The following is a 22,442-nucleotide window of genomic DNA, read 5'->3' as shown; positions in this document are numbered from 1 at the left end:
AAGGTGATGATGATGTATCTAAGACTGCCATATGCATTATGTCTTTATTTGCTCCCTTTTTACTCCCTTTTACTTGTTTGTCATTTGATTGCGGCCATGCTAGAGCACCGCCTTTAGTTGAGCAAATCGACCCCAGGACTTATTCTTTGTAAGCCTAGTACTTATTGTATCGGTGTCTTTTGCCGAACCACTAAGTTATGGGAATGTAAAAACACCACCATCGGTTGTCAAGCGATGTTGGGGTGGGAGACAAACACAGACAAACAAACATATACACACACATACATATATATATATATATATATGGCACGTAAAAAGCACCCACTACACTCACGGAGTGGTTGGCGTTAGGAAGGGCATCCAGCTGTAGAAGCATTGCCAGATAAGACCAGAGCCTGGTGCAGCCTTCTGGCTTCCCAGATCCCCGGTCGAACCGTCCAACCCATGCTAGCATGGAGAACGGACGTTAAACAATGATGATATATACATATAAACGATGGGCTTCTTTCAAAGGATTGACCTAGAGTCGTGAAGACTCTAGGTCAATCCTCTTTGATAAGGCTGCTACCACTGAAGAGGATTAGCTTACAAGAGACCTGTGCTGGTGTCGCATAAAGTGCAGTTGTGCCTACACCATATAGAAACGCTCACGCCCGAACCCATATTGATGTGCTTTTCTAAGACAATGATTTCTAGCAATCCCATGTGCCTAACAGACAAGATGTTCGTGATTGCAATCACCACCACCTTCATCATCATCATCATCATCATCTAACATCTGTTTTCCATGCTGGCATGAGTTGGACGGTTTGACAGGAACTGACAAACTAGAGGGCTGCACCAGGTGTTACTGTCTATTTTGGCATGGGTTTCACATCTGGATGCCCTCCCTAATACTAACCAACTTACAGAATGGACTGGGTGTTTTTTTTTTTTTTATGTGGCACTGATTATTTATATTTTATTTATTGTTTATGATGGCAAAGAATCTTTCTAAAAATTAAACCTTTTTTGTATTTTTTTAAAAACAGATCTGCTACCATTATACCAAATTTTCCAGCAGTGGAACCTTACAATATATCTGCTTATTCTGAGAATTCTATTCTCTCAAATGCTTCATCTCTTGGTCTTATTCCAGATGAATTCCTTCAGAGTAAGTTTCCTTCACATTTTCTGATTTCTTGTAATAAAGGAGGACAATCTTCTGTGTTTAACCAAAAATGGAATTAACCTTGTTAAGCATAGTAACTTATGCAGTTCTATATTTAAGAGATGAGGAATTATGTACATTATTTACAATCAATGGATATTTGTCCTCATCTTGTTTGTTGTTAGCACAACGTTTCAGCTGATATACCCTCCAGGCTTCATCAGGTGTCTTGGGGAAATTTCGAACCTGGGTTCTCATTCCTAAGGTACATGCCCATGATACATAACAGGCACCCGTGCCTGCGACACATGAGAAGCACCCGTTCCCCGCGACACATGAGAGGCACCCGTTCCCCGCGACACATGACAGGCACCCGTCCCCGCGACACATGACAGGCACCCGTTCCCCGCGACACATGACAGGCACCCGTTCCCCGCGACACATGACAGGCACCCGTTCCCCGCGACACATGGCAGGCACCCGTTCCCCGCGACACATGACAGGCACCCGTTCCCCGCGACACATGACAGGCACCCGTTCCCCGCGACACATGACAGGCACCCGTTCTTGTGACCATGACGCATAACAGGCAGCTGTGACACATAACAGGAAACCGTACTTGTCACATAACAGGCACCCAGTACACTGTGGAGTGGTAGGCATTAGGAAGGGTATCCACAGGTAGAAACCCAGCCAAAACAGACTGGAGCCTGGTGCAGTTCTCCGGCTTACCATCTCCAGTCAAACCCTGCCAGCATGAAAAACAGACACTAAATGATAAAATTCCACCTCGACCCCAACACACACACATGCACTTTTTCATAATCTTTGATTTTTTTTTTACTGCAGGTGGAATGGAATCTCTGTTGAATCCTCTCAATCAAACCAATGTCGATTCTGCCAAAGAAACGGCCAATCTCTCTCGGTCTTCCAGATTGTCTGACATCGAGTTAGTCCGACGCCATGCCTTGGGAAATGTCGACACTGCCCAGAGGAAGCTGTCCGTCGCAGGTAATGGTCGTTTGGATGTGACGCAGGCGTTCCTTCAGATGCACATGTTAAGTATGGGCGACAGCTCCAAGCAGCCCCCTGTTGAGTTGAAGGAAGAGGATCTGCGGATGCTGGACAGTGAGTTTGAACTTGAAGACCCTGAAGAAGCTCAACCGATTCTAAATCTGATAGAAGACAATCTCAGGGAGATATCTATGGTGTCTTTAAAGGGTTCTGCAAGTGCAAAGCTTCCACGTGTTGACCTTGGAAAACCAAGTAAGTTTTGTGTGTGTATGCGCGTCTCTCTTTCTCTTGCTTGCTCACTCTGTCTATGTATGTGTATGTATCTATCTTTCTTGATCTTTTTCTCTCTCCCCTTCCTGTTCCTTCTTTCCTCACTTAGTGTCCGTATTCTAGGCTGGCATAGTTTGGAGAGATTGACAGGTTTCAGTGGGTCAAGAGGGCAGTGTTGAGCTCCTGTCTGTTTTGATGTAGTTTCTACAGCTGGATGCTTATTTTTGTGTCGCTGGCACAAGTGAGGTTGCTATGTGGCTTTGCAAGACAAGATGTCCTGGTTGAGTGGGGATATTTCATGGAGTATATATATAAGGTACCTTCAAGCCCACAGCTGCTGCATTGAATGAACTTAACCCTTTAACATTTTTGAATTTATCCTGCATTATCTTGTAGCCATGAGATTTTAATTATGTAACTATAGTGGTTCCATGGTTTAGTGTTTATCACATCTGCTTAACATGTGATTGGCCAGCTCCCAGTCCTGGTGGGGAAATTTATACGTGATAGACTAGCGTCCAATCCCGGTGGGGAATTTTAATATTTTGTGTATGTTAGAAGTATAACCAATTTATTGCAGATAAATATTAATGACAAGATCTTATGTAGACCCCCCCAAGGGCCATATGGACCCTGCTTGATAATCACTATACAGCATCGGTTGTCAAGCGATGTTGGGGGGGGACAAACACAGACACACAAACATACATACATGCAGTGGCTATGTGGTAAGTAGCTTGTTTACCAACCATATGGTCCCGGGTTCAGTCCCACTGCGTAGCACCTTGGGCAATTGTCTTCTACTATAGCCTCGGGTCGACCAAAGTCTTGTGAGTGGATTTGGTAGATGGAAACTGAAAGAAGCCTGTCGTATATATGTATGTATGTGTATATGTTTGTGTATGTTTGTTTCCAACATCACTTGACAACCGATGCTGGTGTGTTTATGTCCCCATAGCTTAGCAATTCGGCAAAAGAGACTGATACAATAAGTACTAGGCTTACAAAGAATGAGTTCTGTGGTCGATTTGCTTGACTAAAGGCAGTGATCCAGCATGGCCACAGTCAAATGACTGAAACAAGTAACAGAGTAAAATATATATTTATTATATATATATATATATATATATATATATATACACACACTCATATGAAGGGCTTCTTTCAATTTCCATCTACCAAATCCACTCACAAGGCTATAGTAGAATACACTTGCCCAAGGTGCCACGCAGAATTGTGGCAGGGGAGGGGGCGCCAGGAATGTGGCCTAGGTGTCAAGGGGGCAGCAGCCTGAAGACGTTTGGGAACTACTGTTTGAATTGTGCTGGTCATCTAAAGATGTGAGTGTTTGAACTTTCATTGGTCAGTAACATTTCTTATAAACCTTTCTCTGAGTTTGTTCCAATTATAATTAAAAGAATTTTTTTCTTTTTTTTTTTTTTTTGGATTGGAGGTGATAAGGAGTCCCTATAATGATTACTGAATATCTTTGTCTATTTCTCTAATTTGCTAGAAACTGACTTTCTGAGCGCAACCCCAAGAATTGACAACAGCCTTGAGGTCAGTATTCAGGAATTTGTTCTTTTTCATCACTTTTGTTTTTTATGTACCGTTTATTTTTTTAATATTTTTGCTTGTTTCAGTCAGTCATGCAGCTGTGGTCATGCTGGGGCACTGCCTTGAAGAATCTTTAGTTGAATGGGGTTGATTTGTTCGACTAAAGGTGGCTAAAGTAGCTTGCTTACCAACCACATGGTTCTGGGTTCAGTCCCAGTGCGTGGCACCTTGGGCAAGTGTCTTCTACTATAGTCTCTGGCCGACCAAAGCCTTGTGAGTGGATTTGGTAGATAGAAACTGAAAGAAGCCTGTCGTGTATATATATATTGAGGGTTTCGAATGTCCTGTCCGTGTTTATTGTGTCGTCTTCTTGAGTTATACGTTCTTGTCCATGTTGTATTTTTCTACATACCTTAACATATATTCCAGGCGCCACGTACCCTCTTAACATTAATGTGAGCACATATTCTTAATAACTGGTACGACTCTTTGTTTGTCTCTCTCTCTCTCTCACTTTTACTTGATCTGTCCCCTTCTCTCTCTACTCATCCTCTTTTTCTCTTCTCTTCCTCTGATTCTTTGGTCTAATCTTCCACTACCCTCCTATTTCTTTGTCTCGCTCTGCACTCACAGGTCGCTCTTCGACACCCATCCCTTCTCCTCTCTGATTCCTTCCTTCTCTCTCTTCTCTCTCTTTGTTGCGTTTGTCCCTCCTCTCTCTCTCTCCTCTCTCTCTCTCTCTTCCGTTGCTTCTCTTTCTTTCTTTCTCTCTCTCTGTCACGTGACTGCTGGCTGAAATCTGCCTTTCAGCTTCTGACCAGCGTCGTGTTAACATCGTTGTTTTTCGTCCGCCGCTATAGGCATCGCCGATAAGGCTCCTTTCCTCGCGCCAGAAAAAAATTTGTTTGCTTGTTATCAGTCGTAAGACACTTGTTGTTGTTTTCACCGTTAATGCTTCTGTATTTCATGTTTCTGTATTCCATTATTTTTTTGTTTTTTTATATTCGTCCCTTTTGCTGTCCTGGTGTCCGTATGCATTCGATCCTTCTTCCAGGAAATCTACGCTCCCAGCTTAGTTTTTCTAATGCTCGTTGCTTAGTTTTTCTTGGAGGGCTGGCCGTGATCTAGTAATCTCAAGATTAATCAGCCGAAATTACTACGATGATCCGGTTCTTGACTGAAGACTGAGGGTTTCGAATGTCCTGTCCGTGTTTATTGTGTCGTCTTCTTGAGTTATACGTTCTTGTCCATGTTGTATTTTTCTACATACCTTAATATATATATATATATATATATATATATATATATATATATATATATATGTTTGTCCCCCCAAATCGCTTGACAACCGATTTTGGTGTGTTCATGTCCCCGTAACTTAACGGTTTGGCAAAAGAGACCGATAGAATAAGTACTGGGCTTACAAAGAATAAGACCTGGGGTTGATTTGCCCGACTAAAGGCGGTGCTCCAGCATGGCCGCAGTCAAATGACTGAAACAAGTGAAAGAGTAGAGGTAAAGTACCAGCGTCCCGTCAGTCTAACTGACAAGCAATTGTAAAATCCTAGATTATGATAGAATGCACTTGCTCGGGTGCTGTGCGTGTCAGTATGGATTGTGGAAGATATCGCTGTTATTTCTAGCAGGTTGTGATTCTGATCAGTCGTCTCGCTTTGTTTAAAAGCGTTTTCTGTTCAGCTTAATAAACTGTTTCTAGCAAAGTTATCTCCCTTGTGTTCTCATGGATTCCCAGCTAGAGGAGAAGGGAGATAATCGATTGGGTCTCTCTTTTTACTCTTCTACTTGTTTCAGTCATTTGACTGAGGCCATGCTGGAGCACTGCCTTTAGTCGAGCAAATCGACTCCAGGACTTACTGTTTGTAAGCCTAGTACTTATTCTATCGGTCTCTTTTGCTGAACCGCTAAGTTACGGGGACGTAAATACACCAGTATCGGTTGTCAGGCGATGTTGGACGGACACACAAACACACACACACACACACACACACATACATACACACATATATACAACGAGCTTCAGTTTCCGTCTACTAAATCCACTTACAAGGCTTTGGTCGGCCCGATGCTATAGTAGAAGATACTTGCCCAAGGTACCATGCAGTGGAACTGAACCTGGAACCATGTGGTTGGTAAACAAGCTACTTACCACGAAGCCACTCCTACGTCTGCTTTGTTTTTAAAAGACAGAGAGGGAACATTAGACAACATTGAAAATGGAACGGTCTGCGTTGGAATGCCTTTGATTACATATCTACTTGATAAATGACAGCCTGCGATTAATAACGCCTGCAGTAAGATCCACCCGTCTAACTCCTGTGGACATGTTTACAAAATCAGAAAACAGCACAGCTCCCATGACTTTCGGAAACATTTTTTCATGCTAAGAGTTGCTGAAGCATGGAACAGACTGCCGGCATCAGTTGTTAGTTGTCGGAGCACTGCATCCTTCAAAACTTCCATGCCTCCTGAAATTCGCCAACACTACACCTGATTTTCTCCCCTCCATACACACACAAGCATGTATGCTGGTGGCACGTAAAAAGCACCATCTGATCGTGGCCGTTGCCAGCCTTGCCTGGCCCCTGTGCTGGTGGCTTGTAAAAAGCACCATCCGACTGTGGCCGTTTGCCAGCCCCGTCTGGCACCTGTTCCAGTGGCTCGTAAAAAGCACTACACTCACGGAGTGGTTGGCGTTAGGAAGGGCATCCAGCCGTAGAAACATTGCCAGATCAGACTGGGCCTGGTGCATCCTTGTGGCTTCCCAGACCCCAGTTGAACTGTCCAACCCATGCTAGCATGTATGTTTGCTTTCCAGACATTTGTACATTACTGCATATACTTTATACGCACTTGTGACAAATTGTGCTGCACCTGAGCACTATACAATAATTTCATTATTATTATTATTATAAACTAACAACCATGACACTCAATTAGAAGTACTACCACCTCACCCCATAGCCCTACTGGTTATCTTTTGTTTCCTTTGTTTGCAGGAAATGTCATATTGCAGTACAATTGGCCGGCCATCTGCTTTCGCTGATTCCTTTTGTCTTGAGAAGGTTCTCTCTCAGATGACAGATAATGTACCAATAGGTGGTGCTGGGCAAACTCAGGTTAGTTGGCCATTGGTCAAATATATTTTATTTATTCGTTGATTTACAGATTTCAGCCATTGAATCAAACTATGACCATACTGGAGCTCTATCTTCAAGACTTTTTAAATCAAAGGAGTGGCTGTGTGGTAAGTAGCTTGCTTATGAACCACATGGTTCCAGGTTCGGTCCCACTGTGTGGCACCTTGGGCAAGTGTCTTCTACTATAGCCTCAGGCCAACCAAAGCCTTGTGAGTGGATTTGGTAGACAGAAACTGAAAGAAGCCTGTCGTATATATGTATATGTAAAGGAACTGGTTGTGTCTTTACACTGTTTGGGTGCAACACAAATTTCCTTTTTTGTTTCCAGAAACTACCAGTCAGGAACAAGAAAGCAACCTTGAAAAATATATGACTCTTTATTTTCTTATTTACAAAAAGAAGGCATGTTGCTATATTGGTAACCACTTGGTGTCGGTACAGCAAGGCTGAAGTTTAACACTTGTAAGATAAACCTCACAACAAATTCAGCAGCAACAGAGCAGGTCAAATCCCAAGCGTCTGGGACAGGAGAATAGGCTAATCACACGTTTAAACATGTCCTCTCTCTTCAATAGCCGTGTCTCAAGTCACCGACGCTAACAAGGAACGCGATAGAATTTTTTCCCCCAGTTTTTAGCGCATGTGCATGAGGGAACTTCCTTAGGCCTTTCCAGAAGGTTCCAGCCCCGCACACGCACACTGAAGAATGACGTCCCGCACACGCACACTGGAAAATGACGTCACTACATATATATACATATGTATATATGTGTCTGTGTCTGTCCCCTCAACATTGCTTGACAACCGATGCTGATGTGTTTATGTCCCTGTGACTTACCAGTTCGGTAAAAGAGACCAATAGAATAAGTACTAGGCTTACAAAGATTAAGTCCTGGAGTCGATTTGCTTGACTAAAGGTGGTGCTCCAGCATGGCTACAGTCAACTGACTGAAACAAGTAAAAATGAGAGTAAAAGAGGAACACTGTGATGGTGTGTGGCTAACTGTTATAAGGTTGTGAGTTCAGTTCCCGGTGGCACACTGTGTCCTTGAGTGTGACACCCTATTTAATGTTGCTCAAGTCCACTCAGCTGACCAGAATGAGCTGTACCTATACTTCAAAGAGCCAGCTTTGTCACACCCTGTGTCATGCCGAATCTCCCAGAAAACTACGTCTGTGGAGTGCTCAGCTATTTGCATGTTAATTCCATGAGCAGGCTCATGGATCCATTGATTGGATCACTTGGTGCCCTTGTCACCATGATTGGTTAGGGCAGCGGACTCGCGGTAGTAGGATCGCGGTTTCGATTCCCAGACCGGGCGTTGTGAGTGTTTATTGAGCGAAAACACCCAAAGCTCCACGAGGCTCCGGCAGAGATGGTGGTGATCCCTGCTGTACTCTTTTACCACAACTTTCTCTCACTCTTACTTCCTGTTTCTGTTGTACCTGTATTTCAAAGGGGCCAGCCTTGTCACTCTCTGTGTCACGCTGAATATCCCCAAGAACTACGTTAAGGGTACACGTGTCTGTGGAGTGCTCAGCCACTTACATGTTAATTTCACGAGCAGGCTGCTCCGTTGATCGGATCAACCGGAACCCTCATCGTCGTAACCGACGGAGTGCTTCCATCCAATATAAAACAACACTGACCTCCTGTTTTGGTTGGCACTGTAATTCATCAGCCTGGATGGAAGAAGCATTACATTTGACAGAGTAACCTAATGTTAAAGGTTTACATATGACTCACCCTGGTACATGGATGTGCTGTTTTGTCTTTTTTTCCTTTCCCTCAGCCAGTTACATTCTTTGCCCTCTGTGAACCCATTAGCTTAAAAAACCCTCTTCAGAAAGTCTGACCTGAAACTCAAGACGACTTCTCTTGTCACTGCAATAATATCTCACTTTCTGGATATCCAGATTTAACCTTTAGCACTCTTAGGTGTGTTATGTTGCCATATGAGTTTTCTCCCTTGTAGCTGAAGGTGTATTGTGTTACATTGAAAGGAGAGAGAACTCATATGGCGACATGATGTGCCTACATCATGTTACCAACTATTTTCCTCTCCAAATTGTAACCCTCTGGGATTCTTTCAGCACCCATTGTTTTACCTAGAAATGATCTAGCTATGTATCAACTATATTCTATCAGTGCTGGTGGCATGTATGTGAACAATCCGAACGTGGTCATTGCCAGCACTGCCCCGACGGGCCTCCGTGTCGATGGCATGTAAAAAGCACCATCCGATCGTGGCCGTTGCCAGCCTCGCCTGGCCCCTGTGCCTGTGGCATGTAAAAAGCACCATCCGATGATTGCCAGCCTCGCCTGGCCCCCGTGCTGGTGGCATGTAAAAAGCACCATCCGACCGTGGCTGTTTGCCAGCCTCGCCTGGCCCCCGTGCTGGTGGCACGTAAAAGGCACCCACTACACTCACGGAGTGGTCGGCGTTAGGAAGGGCATCCAGCCGTAGAAACATTGCCAGATCAGACTGGGTCTGGTGCAGCCTTCTAGCTTCCCAGACCCCAGTTGAACCGTCCAACCCATGCTAGCATGGAAAGCGGACGCTAAATGATGATGATGACAAGTCTGGTAAAGGATCAGCAAATGTTAGGGGCACTACCCTATCTTCCTTGTCATAAGAAAAGAGAGATTCCATAGTACAGCCACTTTCTTCCCTCTAGCTTCACAAAATCTTTATGTATAAAAGTGAAGTTGTGTGTCTGTCTCCTACGATTTAGATTATTAACTACTCCCACATTTTGCGGTGCAGTGTAACCAAAAGCGGGTATCTTATAGTCGTGATTCATATCAAGCCCTTCTGGGTATTAGCGCGTGTCTACGATGAGTCTACGATTTAAAAAAAAATTTACCATCATTTTTTTTCCTTTTTTTTTTGCTATTATATAAGGGAAGTAACTCTCTAAAAATGTATTATTAAATCTCAGAACGTAAAAAGCTACAGTAACACCCCCCCCTTTATGGTTAACCATATTGAGATGGCTATTATACTCTACATCTCTAAAAATGCTTATATAGTTATTTCCCTTACAAACCCGAGCAACGGCGGGCGATACTGCTATTAGTTGTTAAAACTGTTCAAATGCAACAAGTTGATAAATGATATTTTCTAATTCCAGCAAAATAGTGAAGCTGTAGGACAAGATAAATGGGGGCACCAGATGAACAGCACCCTGATGTCATGTAAGCATATTTTTGTTTGACATTAACCTTAACATTTCTCACCATATCATACACGTGTATATGTGTGTGTGTTGCTTGTGTGTTTGAGCATAATGTTTGTGTGACGTCTGTGTGTATTATGTATTTATGCTTGAATAGTGTGTGTGTGTGTGTGTGTGTGTGTGTGAAGGAGTGTGCATGTCCCTGTTATCAGTCGGCGTGTGTGTATATGGAGCTGTTGGATAAAGTGTGTATGTAGAGTTGATATGTGCAATATTCTGTGTTTGTGTATATGTATATTTGTGTAAAAGCACTAGTGTTTGTGTGTGTCCGTGCGTGCATATGTTTGAGGCCATCTGGCATATGTGTGTGTTGGTTGATGCACGGAGGTGTGAGGTGGATTAGGGTTGATGTGAAGTAGGGGTCAGGAGGTATTATGTGCTAGGGTTTGTGGAGTGGAAAGGAGTGTTTGAGTAAGGGCATAATGGTGTGTGAGGGGCTGGGTTTAGATGAAGAGAGAAAATAAATCCCTGCTCTTGATGGAGGCAGGAGCCCAGCTAGCCTTTGTGCGAGGACAGTTCAAATACAGATCTTATAGCGATTGACCGGTTGAGCAGGAATGGTGTGAGACCTGGTTGTCATTGCCAAGTGTGATGCTCCGGAGATGTTTGGCAAACCGGTCAGTTAAACACTGACCTGTTTGGCCAGTGTACGACGAAAGACAGAGCAGGAGATACAGATTACATTGCTGTTGGTGCAGATAAATGAATTGGTGATATAGTGGGATGCCGGTGAAGATGGTGGCATTGGGGAGGTAGAGGTCATCATCATCATCATTGTTTGACCGTGGTCTAGACAATGGAATTTACCATGCTCCGCCAGACTTCACGGTCCATCATGGCATTATGGAGGTCCTGTTGCTGGATGCCTGTATCCCTGGAGATTACATCAGGGTAGGAGAGTGGGTGTAGAGGTAGGTGTGGCAGCATAGGCGAGAGCAAGGGAAGGAGTCAGGTTTTGGTGCTAGGACTGGCGAGAAGCTGTGGGGCTGGAAGATCGTGTGTAGGTTGTGGGCATGCTTGAAGGAGGGAAGGGCTAGGTTGAGGAAGATGTGATAGGTAGAGGGGATCGAATTAGAGTTTCTGGAAAGCATGAAGAACGTTGCATTGGGTGGAGGGAGAGGTGGTTGGTGAAGGGGAAAGAAAAGGTGGGTGAGGGTGGGGGCAAGTGTAAAGAGCAAGCATGGAAGCACGGTCAATAGATCATGCAAGAGTGAAGGCGGTTTGGATAATGGTGCACCAAACATGCACACGTATTCAACTCTTGCGAGTGAACTCACTGAACTAGTACACACACACACCACACACACACACACACACAAAACTCCTGCCTATGTAATTCATTCCAAACTTTTGGGCTCCCCCCCCCCCCGGCCACATCCCTAGTGCCCTCACCCCAACTAACCATCACAAACATAGACCTCTTTCTCAAACAAATTCAAAGCAACTGTATTTCACAAATAGAACTTAACTTAACGAACCCATTATTTTGTTGTTTTTTACATGAATTGCCACCCTATTATCACCCCACTTTTCCTTAACACCCCTTTGGAACTTTCCACTGCCTGCCGGGGGTAATACCACCCACTTTGGAAACCACTACTGTAACTAGTTAAAACACTAAATCAATTCACTGACAGCCCCCTTTTTTTTATTTTTTTATTATTTACAGCTGCTGAGAACCCGGAGCCTTTGAATGTCGAAACCTTCTTGGACGAACCTTTTGAAACTGACCTTGCTTACCGTGCAGATTTTGATAACTATGTGGGAAACATGAAAGGTTCAGGATTTGGGTCTGCATCCGAGGATTTTGCCTTTGGTAAGGCTTCTATTTTTGTTTCGCTCTCTCGGTGCTTTTGTCTGCATGTGTATGTCTATGGGATAGTCTTGTGCGACTAAGATGCTTGGTATCTCACTTGCAACATATTCTTCATATTCAGATCGCTGTATATGTATGTATGTATGTATATATGAGGGTGTATATTATATCGTGCTTTACATAGTCACATGATTGTAGCTTGCTTACGGACCACATGGTTCCAGTTTCAGTCCCACTGCGTGGCACCTTGGGCAAGTGTCTTCTGCTATAGCCTCGGGCCGACCAAAGCCTTGTGAGTGGATTTGGTAGGCGGAAACTGAAAGAAACCCGTTGTATATCATCATCATTGTTTAACGTCCACTTTCCCTGCTGGCATGGGTTGGACGGTTTGACTGGAGACTGGTGAGCCAGATGGCTGCACCTGGCTCCAGTCTGATCTGGCAGAGTTTCTACAGCTGGATGCCCTTCCTAACGCCAACCACTCCAAGAGTGTATCAAACCACTCCGAGAGTGTATCAAACCACTCCGAGAGTGTATGACCACTCCGAGAGTGTATGACCACTCCGAGAGTGTATGACCACTCCGAGAGTGTATGACCACTCCGAGAGTGTATGACCACTCCGAGAGTGTATGACCACTCTGAGAGTGTATGACCACTCCGAGAGAGTATGACCACTCTGAGAGTGTATATATATGTATGTGTGTGTATATATTGTACTCCTTTCTGACCTTGTGCCCTCCCTTCGAAAAATTCCTGGGACTGGCCCTGTAATTGCATTGATTTTTTATTGATTGTCCCTTTCCCCTAAATTTCTGACTATGATGATGAATTTTTTTCCTTTTAATTTTAATTACTTTTCTCTAGATTCCGGCACTTCTAAATTAGATGCTGATGAAGCAGAATTCAATGGAAGAAATGATTGCTCCAATTACGTAAGAAAATCTTTTAACGAATTTTGCATAAATTCACCGTTTTCCTTTCTCGCTCTGAAATCTTTTAGCAGAATGAAACAATGTTACACAGATCTATAAATTTATGCATCAAAATAGAAATAAGAACATTTATAAAACAAGGAATTTCCATGAGTCGGATCTTTTCAGTTTGAACAGCAGTTTTTTCTAGCGGTGTCATATGAAATTGTCACCCATAATTATGACCCTAGTACGATCTATTGCATTTCAATCTGTTTTAGGGGTGCGGGGAAGGGTATCTTTTTTTCTTCACAAATGTAAATAAACCCAATCTGTTTCTTAAACAAGGGACATATTCATACGGCACAATGTTTTTTAACTCAATAGACGTCATTGATTGGTTGAAATTCCAGAAATTAAAGAAAAACAACAACAAATATCTTACAAAGTATAGAATTTTCTCAATAAAGCCAAGAGAAAAAGATATTTTATAAACACATTCTACCAGTATACGAAGTTAAAAATTTTTTAGTTACCTAGAAATTATGTTAAAAACTGCCGTTCAAACCGAAAAGATTCCATGAGTCTTGCTTTTTAATATCATTGCTTTTGTGCATCCCTGACTGACATAAACTCGCCCCCCCCCCCACTTTCTGTCTGTTTGACTATCTGTCTGTGTCCTTTTAAAATCCTTAAATTTCTGTTCATCTGTTTCCAGGATAAATGCCTAGAAGTACCCCTGGCTACTGATTTGACCGACTGGAGTTACTGTAGTCATCTCAGCTTTGTTAACCAAGGAGAAAAAGACCGGATGTCAGTTGGCACCTATATGAGAATAGGCTCTGAAACTCTGCCAAATTCTGTAGGTTTCTCAAGAACTTATTCGATTTTCTTAAGAAATATATCGATTTAATGTTTGATTAGATGGCTTATTTCACTGTTAGCATGCTGGGTAAAATGCTTAGCAGCATTTTGTCCGTCTTCATGTTTTGAGTTCAAATTCTGTGGAGCTCGACTTTGTCTTTCATCCTTTCAGGGTCAATAAAATAGGTACCATTTGAGCACTGGGGTCAATGTAGTCTTACCTGCTCCCCTGAAATTGCTGGCCTTGTGTCAAAATTTGAAACCAATTATATTGGGTTGTCTGGAAAGTTTGTGCTGATTTATAGTAGCTTACCTCTCGACTTATTTTAGAACATGGTTGAGTCCATAAAATAGGATTTGTCTACACCTCCATTTAGAGCACAGTTTAAGCTGTCTCTTCGTGGAAGAAGGTTTATGTTCCTATAACCTGGGTTAATTCTGTAACCCTTTAAAATGGAAGATAGGAAAGTTCATTTTCGGCACTTGATGCTTTGGGAACCAGACAAAAATTGCTGCAGCTCGGCTGGGATGTGTTACCTCACCCTCCATTTTCACCAGATATTGCTCCTTTGGATTTCTACGTATTCAAGTCTCTGCAGAATAGTCTTAATGGTAAAAATTTCAATTCCTTGGATGACGTAAAAAGGTACCTTGATGAACTGTTTGCCATGAAGCCACCTCAATTCTGGGAAGAGGGTATTTTCAAGGTAAAGGAAAGATGGAGACGCATTGTGCAACAAAATGGTTCATATTTGGTTGATTAAAAATGTAATGGCAAGTATTTATTGACCTTTTTCTTTCCTTTTAAAAATCGGCACAAACTTTCCGGACAACCCAATATATTTGACGGTTCCTTGTGTTTCTCTCTTACAGTTTCTGTACAACCAATCCTTGTCAACCGCTACTTCACCTGCCTTGGAGAATTTGGCAGATGTGGGAACCAGAACATCATCTGTGCAGCTGCAAGATATCCAACACCCTATGCACATGTCAGTAAAGAAGAATAAGGATCTGGAGGCGGCAAATCCTGAGCAGAATCCTACAGTATCGTTTTGTGAACAGTTGCAAATACCGGACGAGAAACAGGAGGGTAATAATAATAATAATAGCGACACATTGCAGAGTGATGGTTGTCAAGACAACAGTGAGTTTGTGGATAAAATTCTTATTGCATGAATAAATTCTTTATGCAATTATAGCTTCAAAACTTACTATACAACCTCGATAAACCCTTTTAGCGTTCAGATTATTCTGTCAAATGCAATTCTTGTTTATTTACATTGCTTTGAATTAATCCTACATTGTCTTATAGCTTTGAGATTTAACCCTTTAGTGTTCGCATTATTCTGCCAAAATTAATCCTTTTTTATCCTTATTGTTTTGAACTAATCATGCATTATCTTGTAGCTATGAGATTTTGATGAGGTAGCTGTTAATTTTTAAAACGATATTGTAGGGTTGGTGTGAGAGACCAGATCTGGCCAGTTTGAACATAAAACAGGCAGAATACTTTTGGCCGGATATGGCCGGTTTAAACGCTAAAGGGTTAAATGATGTAATTGTTTATTTTCGGAATGGCATTGTAGGTGAAGTGTGATAGGCTAAAACTGGCCACTTTGGACATAAAACATGTTAGATATTTGGGCCGGATCTGTTTGGTTTAAATTACTAAAGGGTTAAGTTTCACATACAGTGATCCCTCGCTATTTCACGGTTCAACTATCGCTGATTCACGACTTCACGGATCTTTAAAATATATGTAAATGAACACCTAAAATTTTTCATTAAATCCATTAAAATATTAATAATAAATATTATTTCCTAGTCTAGGAACAACAAAATAAGTGTAAAATAGCAAAAAAGCATATACAGACGCAGGAGTGGCTGTGTGGTAAGTAGCTTGCTAACCAACCACATGGTTCCGGGTTCAGTCCCACTACGTGGCATCTTGGGCAAGTGTCTTCTTTTAAAGCCCCGGGCCGACCAATGTCTTGTGAGTGGATTTGGTAGACGGAAACTGAAAGAAGCCTGTCGTATATATGTATATATATATATATATATATATATATATATAAGTGTGTGTGTCTGTGTTTGTCCCCCTAGCATTGCTTGACAACCGATGCTGGTGTGTTTACGTCCCCATCACTTAGCGGTTCGGCAAAAGAGACCGATAGAATAAGTACTGGGCTTACAAAGAATAAGTCCCGGGGTCGATTTGCTCGACTAAAGGTGGTGCTCCAGCATGGCCGCAGTCAAATGACTGAAACAAGTAAAAGGGGTATTTTAACTTAAAGACGGGCTGTGATTGGTGCAATGGAGAGAGACGACGAATCACAGCTTTCTATTTTGTAATCAGGCCTGTGATTGGTGCTTTGACCAATGCTCAGATCCGCAGCCTCTTCCCTTGTCTCTCTCTCTCTCTCTCTCTCGCGGCCATTTCGCTTCAAGCTTTCTCGCCGAGTGGTTTACTCTACTACTTTACGCTGTGCTGTGTGTGATTTTTTTTTTTTTTTTGTTTCTTTGCGTGGAACTTTGCATTTCCATCCCCTGCAATGGCTCCCAAGCGTGCTGGTACTGAGCCTAAACGCAAACGAAGAATGATGGCGATCGCCGAGAAGGTGAAACTTCTGGATGCGTTGAAGGAAGTGAGAACTTTCGCTGCCGTAGCCTGCCATTTTAGATATGAATCACAGAAGACTACACCATCATCATTCAAATTTTACTCCAACTTCTTTCGTGTTGAGTACAGTAACATGTCAGATAAATATTTGAGATTTAAATGATGTGATTGTTTAATTTTGGAATGGCATTGTAGGTAAAGTGTGAGAGGCCAAAACTGGCCACTTTGGACATAAAACATGTCAGATATTTGGGCCGGATCTGTTAGGTTTAAATTATATACAGTGATCCCTTGCTACTTCGCAGTGTTATTGCTTTGCAGCTGTCCTTGTTATTAATAGACTACTGTAATGGGTGAGTTGTTAACAGTACAGGGAGGGTTTTAAAAGTCCAAATACACATCGTCATCATCATCGTTTAGCGTCCGCTTTCCATGCTAGCATGGGTTGGACGGTTCAACTGGGGTCTGGGAAGCCAGAAGGCTGCGCCAGGCCCAGTCTGATCTGGCAATGTTTCTACGGCTGGATGCCCTTCCTAATGCCAACCACTCCATGAGTGTAGTGGGTGCTTTTTGCTTGCCACCGGCACAGGTGCCAGACGAGGCTGGCAAACGGCCACGATCGGATGGTGCTTTTTACGTGCCACTGTCATGGGTGCCAGATGAGGCTGGCAAACGACCATGATCGGATGGTACTTTTTACGTGCCACACGTTAAATAGATACTGTAAGTATGGTGTCCCTACTTCGCGGAAATCCAGTTATCGCAGCCGGTCTTGGAACCAATCTACCGCAATAAACGAGGGATCACTCTATCTTGTTGGTTCAGTCTGTAACAGCTTTCCAGCTCGCCCCATGGTGGCTATTGTTTAGTTCTACATAAGCTCTGTTCTTGCTGTATTTAGTGGTGGGTTGAATAGGGAGATTATAAAAACCAGCCAGTCCTGTTTGAATGATAAAATACCATCTGTTACACATTCATATCTATGTGTATACGTAGGTATACATGTGTAGAATATCAGCTCATATGGGGGTGTGCTCATAAAGAAGTCCAGAAATCCCTCATAGGTAAGGACGCTCTCCAGTTAATGGAAGCAGTAGACACTGCAAGAGCATTCGAAGCCGCTACCAAACAAATGGTCTCACTTTACAAACAAGCGCACTAGGCAGCAGTGTAGATATTGTATCTAGGTATAGGACGAAACATACCCGCAAACAAAGAACATGCCAGTACTGTGGTACGGAGCATGAGTTCAATAACCGGAAGAAATGTCCTGCATTCGGTACACACTGCAAAGCATGTGGAAAACCCAACCACTGGGGGAAAATGTGTAAGCTAACAAAATAGTGCTAAAAGTGGGGATGTATTCTACACACGTATACCTACGTATACACATAGATATGAATGTGTAACACCATCTCTTGTCTCTTTCCTATAAATATCATTATTTGAGCTTTTTTCTTTTTAAGGAGCTTTGTTTTTGACAAAGAAGCAAAGCTTCATTGATAGAATCTTTAGACTGAGTGTATGTGTGTGTTTATATGTTTGTATCGTTTTTCTTCTCTTTGTATTTTTTCAGATCTCACCTTGGTTTCACAGTCTTTGGTTAGTAACAGTTTAATCTCAGATATGCTCGATGGAGTGAGCTTGTCCCTGCCCTGTAAAGAAATAGCATCTAGATTTGAATCCGAAGTTAACCACAGGTGCAGGTCAAGAGGAAGTGTTCAGAAAAAGGAATCCTCCCATCAGGTTGATGCCAAATACTGCAAAACGGCAACATCACAGAGTGACACTTCTCCAAGAGTTACTGGTGGTCTGGAGTTGCACAACCCCACACAACAGCTTCACATCAACGCCACACAGGGTTTGAACCCCTCTCAAAAAGCTTTGCATAGTTTCAGTGATGAGGCTCCGTTTACAGAACTTTCTGTGTCTTTATCAAGTGCAGACACATTGAGGGACCCATCGTTACTGGAACCGAGTTCTTTACGTACACAGAACGGTTCGTTATCATCGGCACCAATTTCTGGACGCACGCAGAAAGCTCCGTTATCGTTGACACCAAGTCTCAGAGATGCTCAGAAAGTCACCTCTTTGTCAGCGCCGACATCTACATACCCTCGGAAAGTTCTATTTTCGTCAGCACCAAGTTCTATAGACACTCAGAAAATTCCGTTGTCGTTGGCACCACGTTCTATAGACCCTCTAAAAGTTCCTTCTGTGTCGGCGCCAACTTCTATATTACATACTGCATCATCAATGTCAAGTTCAACTCCTTCTTTGACACTAACAGCACCCACAGCTCCTCGTGATCTGAGAACTAAACTCTCTTCCGAGACACCTGTAAATATCTCCAGAGGTGTATTTTCTCCAGGTACATCTATTACTCACTCTATGCAAACTGTGCCTTCCCGGGTACCTGCTCCTAGTTTCATACAGAGTAGATCTTCTCCCAGTGCAGTTTCTACCCACTCTATACAAACTATTCCCTCCTCAGGAGTATTTAATCTTGACATGATGGGTGGTGTACCTTCTCGAGAAAGACCGGCTCTGTCAGCTACCTCTGTTTCTACTACCAGTGCTGCCAGTAAACTTCAGAGAACAGTACATTCCGCACCTGCTGTATCATCAAAAAACCCCGAATATGCGTCTTCTCCGTTATCTGACTCCCATCGCCCACAGGTCAGCAGTGACCTACAACACCAAGATGAGTTTGTTCGACCACATCTTGTACACTCTCTTGACTCCTTGAGGGCGAAAGCTTTGGCTACTAATGAGAATGTTTACGTTCCTCAATCTAGACTGTCGATGAGATCCGGAATTGGTACTGGTGAAGATAACTTGCAGCGTCAGTTAAGTTTCAAGTCCGAAACAAACCTTACCTCTTCCACTAAAATTAAACCAGAAGCCACCAAAATCTCTATGGCTGGTGTCGGACCATATTGCGAAAATAAGAAATTCAGTGATGATACTATGCACCCAAGTAGGAAGCTGGAAGGGCCACCTAATGAGGGCTGTTCAGTGCAGCATGCTAACAAGACGAAGCAGAACTTCATTGGTGAAGGCACTGACGAATCAAAACTTTGGAAAACGATCATTGAGGAACCTCTCGAACAGACTCAGTTGAATCCATTCATGTCCATGCTGACTGCTAGCGAACCACTTCCTAAAGATCAGCTTGGCCACACCGGAAACTGCAGTTCTGTTTTGGCAGACCCCAATCTAGCAGCATGCAAATCCGTTCTGGACGTGTCCTCACTGGCCAAATTCTCAGACTGCTGTATCGGTATAGCTGAGAAGAGTTCAATAGCTATCCGAAACCTGAGTAACCACTGGGTGGAGTGTAACGTTGAATTGATTCATATCTTAGTGAATGGACTAGAGATGAGCACCACTGATTACTGCCCGTTTCTATTGAAATCTAAACTTGCACTAGGTCCGTCAGAAGTCAAAGAATATGAGGTAAGCGATATCATCATCATCATGATTATTATTAAGGTGGCAAGCTGGCAGAATCATTAGTGCGCTAAACGAAATGCTTAGTGGCGGCGAGCTGGCAGAAACGTTAGCACGCCGGGTGAAATGCTTAGCGGTATTTCGTCTGCCGCTACGTTCTGAGTTCAAATTCCGCCGAGGTCGACTTTGCCTTTCATCCTTTGAAGGCGGCAAACTGGCAGAATCGTTAGCACGCCGGGTGAAATGCTTAGCGGTATTTCGTCTGCCGTTACGTTCTGAGTTCAAATTCTGCCGAGGTCGACTTTGCCTTTCATCCTTTCGGGGTCGATTAAATAAGTACCAGTTACGCACTGGGGTCGATATAATCGACTTAATCCGTTTGTCTGTCCTTGTTTGTCCCCTCTGTGTCTAGCCCCTTGTGGGTAGTAAAGAAATAGGTATTTCGTCTGCCGTTACGTTCTGAGTTCAAATTCTGCCGAGGTCGACTTTACCTTTCGTCCTTTTGGGGTCAATAAATTAAGTACCAGTGAAATTTATGCTTGAAATTTAGTATACATAGGCGCAGGAGTGGCTGTGTGGTAAGTAACTTGCTTACCAACCACATGGTTCCGGGTTCAGTCCCACTGCGTGGCACCTTGTATCTTCTACTATAGTCTCGGGCCGGCCAAAGCTTTGTGAGTGGATTTGGTAAATGGAAACTGAAAGAAGCCTGTCGTATGCATACACATATATATATATGTGTGTGTGTGTATGTGTGTGTCTGTCTGTCTCCCTACCATTGCTTGATGACTGATATTGGTGTGTTTACATCCCTGTAACTTAGCAGTTTAGCAAAAAGAGACTGATAGAATAAGTACTAGGCTTACAAAGAATAAGTCCTGATTTGTTCGACTACAGGCAGTGCTCCAGCATGGCTGCAGTCAAATGACTGAAACAAATAAAAAATAAAAAGCAAAGAATATATGTGTGTGTGATGAAATACTGCAGACAAAATACCACTAAGCATTATGTCCAGTGTGTTGAGGATTCTCTTCTACTTTAGGCACAAGGCCCAAAATTTTGGGAGAGGGGCCCAGTTCATTAGATCAACCCCAGTACACAGCCGGTACTTAATTTATTGACCCGCGAAAGGATGAAAGGCAAAGTCGACCTCAGCGGTGTTTGAACTCAGAATGTAAAGAAATACCGCTGAGCATTTTGTCCGGCGTGCTAACGATTCTGCCAGCTGGCTGCCCTAATAATATTAAATTATCTGAAGGTAACGAGCTAGCAGAATCATTAGCATACCAGGCCAAAAATGTTTGGTTCTGAGTTCAAATTCCACCGAGGTCGACTTTGCCTTTCGTCCCTTCAGGGTCGATAAAACAAAGTACCAGTTGAACACTGGGGTCGATGTGATCAACTTACCTCTTCCCTCAAACTTACTGTCTTTGTGCCAAAATATGGAACCTATATTAAACTACTCTGGTTTTCCTCAATATTTTCTTTGCAATTTCAGGTAATCTTTTTCCCACAAGAACCTGGTTCCTACATCGCTAAAGTCAAAGTGGAATCCTTCACGCAAACTGCATCAAGTAAACATAAGAATGAGACAGCCGTGCCCTTAGCGCACTTTGTAAAGCTGGTTGCTGTTGCGGACTCTCCCAGATTGCATGTAAGTTGATTTTTTCTTATTGACTTCTCAACCAAGTCTTGGGATGTGTGACGCTTCGTTTGCCAGTCTTCTTCCTTTTTCTTCAATGACAGAATATTTTACTTGTGTGTGTATCTTCTTCCATCATGTCCAGATGTCCAGTTTTCCATGGCGGTTACAATCCATGTATATTCTGTCATCATTGTTGTTGTCATAATCATCATGATCCTCATCATTGTCATCTTCATTGTCATTGTCGTCATCGTCGTCATTATTGTTGTCAAAGTCGTCGTCGTCATCCTCATTGTTGTCGACGTCGTTATTGTCATCGTCATTGTCGACATCATTGTTGTCGTCGTCATTGTTGTCATCATTGTCATTGTCCTCATTTAACATCTATTTCCCACACTGGCATCGGTTAGACAGTTTAACGGGTGCTGGTAAGCTGGAGAGTTGCACCAGACTTATTATTGTGGTGAGCTGGCAGAATTATTAGCACGCCTGGCAAAATGCTTTGAGGCATCTCATCTGTCCTTACGTTCTGAGTTCAAATTCTGTTGGGGTCGACTTTGCCTTTCATCCTTTCGGGGTTGATAAATTAAGTACCAGTGAAACACTGGGGTCGGTGTATTCGAATGGCATTTCGTCAGTCTTTATGTTCTGAGTTCAAATTCCGCCGAGGTCATCTTTGCTTTTTATCCTTTCGGGGTCAATAAAATAAGTACCAGTTGAATACTGGGGGGTCGATGTAGTCG

The 22,442-nt window shown here is 42.9% G+C and overlaps 1 protein-coding gene across 3 annotated transcripts in view; it reads left to right on the top strand.

Moving 5' to 3' along the window:
• LOC115224499 overlaps positions 1–22,442 on the top strand; it is a 69,419-nt gene that overhangs the window by 8,827 nt on the left and 38,150 nt on the right. For 2 of the 3 annotated variants that reach the window (XM_029795408.2, XM_036513213.1), the window contains exons 5-15: positions 1,032–1,153; positions 2,000–2,416; positions 3,948–3,994; positions 7,009–7,128; positions 10,285–10,348; positions 12,059–12,205; positions 13,071–13,138; positions 13,836–13,979; positions 14,855–15,125; positions 18,178–20,060; positions 21,553–21,708. In XM_029795408.2, coding sequence (XP_029651268.1) covers positions 1,032–1,153; positions 2,000–2,416; positions 3,948–3,994; positions 7,009–7,128; positions 10,285–10,348; positions 12,059–12,205; positions 13,071–13,138; positions 13,836–13,979; positions 14,855–15,125; positions 18,178–20,060; positions 21,553–21,708 — 3,439 coding nt within the window. The remainder of the gene's footprint in view (positions 1–1,031; positions 1,154–1,999; positions 2,417–3,947; positions 3,995–7,008; positions 7,129–10,284; positions 10,349–12,058; positions 12,206–13,070; positions 13,139–13,835; positions 13,980–14,854; positions 15,126–18,177; positions 20,061–21,552; positions 21,709–22,442) is intronic. The other variant, XM_036513214.1, reaches the window with a different exon arrangement.

Source organism: Octopus sinensis, linkage group LG25 (assembly GCF_006345805.1).
Source record: "Octopus sinensis linkage group LG25, ASM634580v1, whole genome shotgun sequence".
NCBI classification, from domain to species: domain Eukaryota; kingdom Metazoa; phylum Mollusca; class Cephalopoda; order Octopoda; family Octopodidae; genus Octopus; species Octopus sinensis.
This window is presented reverse-complemented; position numbering and strand designations above follow the sequence as displayed.